This window comes from Lolium perenne, chromosome 5 (assembly GCF_019359855.2).
Source record: "Lolium perenne isolate Kyuss_39 chromosome 5, Kyuss_2.0, whole genome shotgun sequence".
Taxonomy (NCBI): Eukaryota; Viridiplantae; Streptophyta; class Magnoliopsida; order Poales; family Poaceae; genus Lolium; species Lolium perenne.
Window position 1 is genome coordinate 124,294,607 of NC_067248.2, and position 7,351 is coordinate 124,301,957.

General features: G+C 41.9%; 1 protein-coding gene across 1 annotated transcript; it reads left to right on the plus strand.

The window, feature by feature from the left end:
• Positions 1-819: 819 nt before the first annotated feature.
• On the plus strand, positions 820-5,933 carry LOC127299808 (T-complex protein 1 subunit eta). The gene is made up of 14 exons (XM_051329854.2): positions 820-974; positions 1,077-1,334; positions 2,102-2,227; positions 2,326-2,529; positions 2,675-2,844; positions 2,927-3,062; positions 3,150-3,266; positions 3,388-3,507; positions 3,597-3,695; positions 3,772-3,861; positions 4,607-4,688; positions 4,795-4,883; positions 4,976-5,050; positions 5,564-5,933. The coding sequence occupies exons 1-14, from the start codon at positions 960-962 to the stop codon at positions 5,654-5,656; spliced, it is 1,674 nt and encodes a 557-aa protein (XP_051185814.1). The 5' UTR covers positions 820-959; the 3' UTR covers positions 5,657-5,933.
• The last annotated feature ends 1,418 nt before the right edge of the window (positions 5,934-7,351 follow it).

Genomic DNA, 7,351 nt, shown 5'->3' on the forward strand with positions numbered 1-7,351 from the left:
AGTAAGTACAATAAGGTTCAGTCAGCTGGCTATAAGAAATAAAATATTATATATTTGCTTAGTTGGAGGAGAGAGATCAGGAGAGAGAAGGGAAATATGCTCTTATGCAATAGCCAGCTCTAGCACGTGCTGCTAGACACTATGTGAGAGTAAAAAGTGGGTCATGTATTGCAAAAATACTACACTTTTATAGCTTACTATTATACATGCTAGCTATAAACTGACTATAGATGATGTGGCAAACTGTTATAGCCAGGTGTCGGTTACACTATTGTTCTTGCTCTCTTTTTTGACAATCAATACCACATATATTCATAGTAATAAATAGTACACGGTAGAGATACATGAACTGACTTCAACGATTATAAAATAAAGTCTAAAATATAGTAACAAATCTTTAAGGTCTTGAAATTCTTTTCTTCTTCTAAAACACAATCTTATACTCTTCTGAAGGCAGCCAAAGATAGATAACAAACCATAGACCTGTAGATATCGATGAAAGTTCTCCCATAATTTTTTGAGTCGCAATGCTAAGGTTGCGTGCACGTACGCAATCATTAAAGCAGTCATTCAACATCGGCAACAGTATCAACACCAGTATATCAGGGAATAACAACCGACTAGCTTTATCGTTGTTGATGAAGAGCCGAGAGTACGAATCACCGTTGTTCTTGCTCTTAGATGGACGGAGATTTTATACAGTTAAAAGAACCGAACGAAAAGAGGAGAGCCAGGGAGAAGGGAAGGGAACGAACAGAGCAAGACCGAAAGAAACGAAGCGATCGCGTTAGTGGGCCAAGCCCACGACCAAACAGCCTTAAGCGAAACGATGGCTCCGTAGCGCGCTCAGTTTCCCTTTACCCTCCTCACTTCCTCATCGCGCCGCCACACCCTCACTCCAAACCCTCCTCCTCCTGCTCCTCACCGCGCCGCCAGATCCCCTCCCTCCACCGCGCGCCATGTCGTCGATGATGGTAAGCACCTCTCCCCCCGATCCATCCCCGCCGCGCCGGACCCCCTCCCCCTCCTCTCTCGATTCTGACTACTCGTTTCCGTGGGGTTCTCGTTTCCCGCAGCAACCGCAGATCATCCTCCTCAAGGAGGGCACGGACACCTCGCAGGGCCGCGGGCAGATGCTCAGCAACATCAGCGCCTGCACGGCCGTCGCCGACACCGTGCGCACCACGCTCGGCCCCCGCGGGATGGACAAGCTCATCCACGACGACAAGGGCACCACCATCTCCAACGACGGCGCCACCATCATGCGCCTCCTCGACATCATACACCCCGCCGCCAAGGTCCTCGTCGACATCGCAAAGTCGCAGGACTCCGAGGTACCCTTTCGCCACCTCGATGCTGCGTAACTGTTACTTTGCGGTGTTCTTGTTTGCTAGCTATTAATTCGGTCTCAGTAGATTCGTTAAATGCAATGACCTACCCTGTCTGATCTGTGGACCGACTATTGAGCATCTTAGATTAGTTCATGGATCTTGACCTGGAAGATGCCAAATAACTGAATCACACTGTCGATTAGGGGCATCTGAGACTGCCATTCTGTGATGTACTGATATATGCCTTTTGAACTCAAATTTGTCCATTTTTAAATCCAGGTTTTCACAAAAGGGGTATTCTAGCTTTTATTCCGTCAAAAAATTCTTTTTTTTTTCTCTAACTGGGTTGCCCCACTTTCCTTTACTTCCACGTCAGAAACAACAGAGTTCAACATTTAAGATTGTATGTTCAACTCGGTCTACTTATATGTTTTGATTTTTTGTTCTCTCTTATGTTCCACAAGTTCCTTGCTTCTAATTGAACTACAAGTAATTCATTTTTCTGACATTCTCACCAGGAGAAACTATTTGCTTCCTAGTTATGCATTTCTTGACTGACTTGCACTCGTTGAACTGGTGCTTTATACCAGTTTTGTTATTTCTGCTACAGCTGTTGTTATTTCTGCTACAGCACTCTCTGAGTGACCTATTACTTTTAGCCTTCATTTTCTTGTTGGGCTGTTTTAGTAACATCAATCTTTCATGTTGCTTCTGACTCAAATAAAACTGAGTCATGAGGATAACACACAGACCTTTTTTTTTTGCTTCAGGTTGGCGATGGGACAACTACTGTGGTGCTTCTTGCTTCGGAATTCATGAAGGAAGCAAAACCTTATGTTGAGGATGGAGTGCACCCACATAGTTTAATCCGCAGTTATAGGATGGCCGGCAACATGGTTCGTGACCACCATTACTTTTCTTTCTTTTGAATGGCTGAACTTACAATTCCCTATAAATCTCAGGAGCTGATTCTGTTACATGAAATTTGTTTTAGGCGATCCAAAGGGTCAAGGAACTGGCAGTCAGCATAGAGGGGAAAAGCCTGGAAGAGAAGAAATCGTTGTTAGCCAAGTGTGCTGCCACAACACTCTCGTCTAAACTGATAGGTGGGGAGAAAGAATTCTTTGCTTCTATGGTAGTGGATGCTGTCCTTGCCATCGGACATGATGATAGGCTTAACCTTATTGGAATTAAGAAGGTAATTTCCTTCAATGGCGACTCTTCTAGGATATTGAGCTTTTCTTTTACTCATTCAAACTTAAGTCTTTCAACATGCTAGAGATGAGATGGTTTTTCTTGCTACAATATTAAAGCTTGCCATTATGATACATTGATTGCATTAGGTTCCTGGAGGTACCATGAGAGATTCCTTCCTTGTCAATGGTGTTGCCTTCAAGAAGACATTTTCGTATGCTGGATTTGAGCAGCAACCAAAGAAATTCCTGAATCCAAAGATTCTGTTGTTGAACATTGAGCTAGAATTGAAGTCTGAGAAAGAAAATGCAGAGATCAGGTACTTAACTGTGTCATGTCAAGCACTTTGAGTGTGTACATTCTCCATCTTTGCTTATGTCACAATATCCTACTCGGTGCAGATTGTCAGACCCTCTACAGTACCAATCAATTGTTGATGCTGAATGGAACATTATTTACGACAAGTTGGACAAGTGTGTTCAGAGTGGGGCAAAAATAGTTCTGTCGCGGCTAGCTATTGGTGATCTTGCAACACAGGTATCTTCATCTTTCTCGGTTTTTTTTCCAGTTATTATGCTCTACATTTTTGTAGCCTAACTCAGTTCTTTTTTTTCCTTTTTACAGTATTTTGCAGACCGAGACATTTTCTGCGCTGGTCGTGTCACAGAAGAGGATTTGCAACGCGTAAGCTCTGCTTCAGGCGGAACTGTTCAGACCTCTGTTAACAATGTCATTGATGAGGTACATGCCTATTTATGAATTTGTTTTGTGCCTGTTGGATATTCAGCATGTGGTAATTACATCAGTTGCTTGGGACTGAGCATCAGCTTATTAAGCTTGCCATTACTCTTTTTGTTGAAAGGTCCTTGGCACATGTGAGGTTTTTGAGGAAAAACAAGTAGGCAATGAAAGGTTCAACATATTTAGTGGCTGCCCATCTGGTCAGACTGCAACTATTGTTCTACGTGGTGGTGCTGACCAGGTATTCTTACTGATATATCATATTATCTTTTTAATCAAGTTCATAAACTGAAAATAACCATAACTAAGCTATTTTTAATGTTGTGCTAGTTCATAGAGGAAGCTGAACGAAGTCTTCATGATGCCATCATGATTGTGAGGAGAGCTGTTAAGAACTCAACAGTTGTGCCTGGTGGTGGTGCCATTGATGTATGCCACTTAAAGTCAAGCTAAAATGATTCAACCTGTCATACAGTTTTAAGCTGATTCTATATATTTCATGTAGATGGAGATAAGCAAGTATCTCCGACAGCATGCACGGACAATAGCTGGAAAGTCTCAGTTCTTTGTGAATTCATTTGCTAAAGCTCTCGAGGTACATTTTCGGGGCTCCTTTTTCTGTTTTATTTTTACCTGAATTATGCTTCCCTGTTTGTGTTGTAGTCAAAGATAACGTTTTAGTTTTAATCGGTCCTCTTTTGGTTCCTGTTGCCCATTTCGCTCTATATGTTGACATTTTCATTGCCAGATCTTGAAAGTTTGTGTGATATACTAGTAGGTTATTTCACAAGTAAATTTGACCAACAGTCAGTTTGCTGTGAAGGTATCATAATAAATTGCAGGAGATAATATAGTAAATAGCATTGTTGTTTGTTTGGGGGAGCACCTCATCCTAGGATATATTGCTACTTATGCGAGGTGAAGTGGTGAAGCCCAGTCCATCACCCAAGCCAAGAAGTGGTTCACGTTTGTACTTTGGGTCTGTTTTCCATCTAGTTCTTGACACAAAAGACAGCTTAAATTAGTAGTTCAAGCCAGCCCCTCAGTAGGCCCTGCCCCTCTGTGTATCATATCTGAGGGAAATGGCTGTGCTTTGTGTTTTTCTTGAAAGAACTTCCCATGAGCTGTTGTTTGTATACCTTTTGCTGAAACTATGAAACAAAGCCTTTTAAGTTTGATTTGTCTGTTATCTGCAATTCTGTTTACCCCCTTTGGTATTGTTAGCAAATTTTGTAGCTACAACTTTGAACCTTAGATTTAGTTGTATCTACTTATTTGTGTTCGATCATATGTTTTTTCAACCTTTGACTTTATAATGTTTCCGCTGGATTTCTTTGCAGGTTATTCCAAGGCAACTTTGTGATAATGCTGGATTTGACGCAACTGATGTGCTCAATAAGCTTAGGCAGAAGCATGCATCTGGTTTGTTCTCTTTAGCTTTATGGCGATTAGTTGCTTGGACAGTTCTTATATGAAGTTGTCAGTCAGCAAACTGTCTGTTGTCTAATGTGTAATTATGCTGTACCAGGTGATGGTGCTAATTATGGTGTTGATATCAACACTGGTGGAATTGCGGATTCTTTCGCTAATTTTGTGTGGGAACCTGCTGTTGTTAAGGTAATTGTGCTTTCCTTCTGGTCCTTAAGCATTTATCTATCCTCATATTGTTGTGTTGACTTGTCATTGGTAACCATGTTTTTTTTATTCAGATTAATGCGATTAATGCTGCGACAGAAGCTGCCTGCCTTATTCTGAGTGTTGACGAAACAGTGAAAAACCCAAAGGTAAGAATAGTATCAAATGTCTTGGAACCCCCCCCCCCCCCCCCTTTCTGTTGTTTTTGGAGTTGCATCAGTTATTTTCTTTTGGTAATGTGCATTGATAATGGTGCATCTGTATGCCACCCAGCATGGGCATCTTGTGAAGTAAATTCCCTTTCGTGCTGCCGCGCTGAGAATATGTTAGCCAAAAGGAAAAAATAAGATAGGAAAAATACTTTCAACTTAAGGATTGAATAATTTAATATCTAAACCTCCATTTACCGTTTAGTGATACTATCAAGTCGGTTAAGATTGGTAAATTGCAGTAAGGTCATATATTATTGGTCTTTATATGGTACAACTAATGATCATGGTGGCCTTGCCATAATTTATTGGTCCTGGAATTCCTGTTATTTTGATCTTCTGGTATCATTTTTTGTTGAGCTCTTGCTATAAGGTTATGTCAATACAGCAGTTGTCATTCATTACAATCTAACTTACAATCTAACTATCACTTCTATGGTATGCTAATTTTAGTCGGAGAGCGCACAAGGTGATGCCGCTGCGATGGGTGGGCGTGGTGGTGGTGGAATGCGAGGACGAGGTGGTAGGGGCATGCGCAGGCGGTGATTCTAGTCAAGTGTGTCCTGTAATGTTGTTCTGCCATGCCGGGTCAGGTTTTGAGTTCCCTTTGTATGGGCCATCGGTCCTCATTACCTGCATCCAGGTTTTGTGGAATTTGTATGTCTAGTGCGAGAATTTCTAGTGTTGAAAATGTGCTATCTTTTTTTTGGGTGTTTTTTTTCTCTCTCTATGTAGCTTTTACCAGGTTGTGGTATTATAGCACGATCTACCTATATTTGCTCTTTCTTGGCGATCGGTCTTTTCAAACAGGTTCTCTTATTGATGTGATGTGCGGACACCGATGGTGCTGTCGATTGCTGCATGATTAAATTTAGATCGCCAGCCAAAATGTTATAACTTTCGTTACATTCGACCTTGCTGGCGTTGGTTAGGGGCGTTCGGGGAGTGGTGGAGATCGTCATAAAATTTCCACTAATAAAAAACGTTCTGCCCAGTACAATAGCATCTGTCAAAAACAAGTACTAAAAACGTTCTGCCCAGTATCCTAGCCTTGACAAAAACAACCGATGGCCTCCTCTTCTAGGTAACTATTTTAGCCTACTATATGGTGGAAAGGAACCAGTTGATTCAATTCATCAGCCAGATGGTGTTTACATTAAACTGCTGTTCCCTGCCTCTCTTCCATAACGCTTGTGATCAGTAATTTATTGTTATTATTTTGGAACTTGCACTTATTATGGATCAGAGAGAGTAATAATCTTTCATGATACTGTAATATCAATATATTAGGAACAAAGGTTTACGAAAGAAGATCAGGAACACGTAGGCATGGGCATCAGCAAATTCCAACATAACCTCATCATGATATAAGGTACATATGCTGCACTCGTAAGAACATGTTAAAATTGTACCAAGAACTCGAAAGCATTCAACATTACTCATTTGTGCATGACGAGAACACACAGAAAGTGCTTCGCTTAAAACAAACTTCAACACAACAGTAAGATCTTAATATATTGACCTATAAACGGACATGCCATGCTAGGGCAACCCAAATATTTGCGTCCATGCTGGCTAGAATGAATCGACATGCCATCCTTTTGAGTCCCCTCGCCATAAGGTCCTTGTTGATAGCCCTATTATTCGGGAAACCATTGATCTACTGGAAAATAAATACATGCTGGGTGAGGTGATCAGGATATCTGGTGCAGATGCAGAGACAAGTTCATTTGAAAGAAGATAAATACCAATGGGCTGGAAGCCAGTTTATGTGCACATACTAGGGCTGGCACATAGGACGGGGCAGAGGGATGCTGGCCCTAAGTATTTTTCGTGTGACCAAGTGGCAGAGCTTGATAGCGATTGTTGAAAGGGTCAATAACACCAATCATGTTTATATAAAAGTTCAGAATAAATGTATCTTTAAGGATTTTTTTAGTAGGGGGGCGTGCCCCCCCCCGTGACCTAGGGAAGCTCCGCCACCGTGAACATGAGGCCCCTGGTGTCGTGTCGCCTTAGGGCTACTAAAATCTGTGGACCGACCATGCCCATATATTGCAATTTTGGCCTGCTGCAAGATGAAGCCAATCAACTTGTCTGCTTCCTTGGATGTCGAGGCGATCGAGAAACATGCCGGTTTCCCCATGGGCCTTGATCGTTTCATATATGGGCTTAAACCTATTTGTTTCGCATATCGTGTCTACCAACACCGCCACCGCGTGGGCCAAGCAACCATCGTCC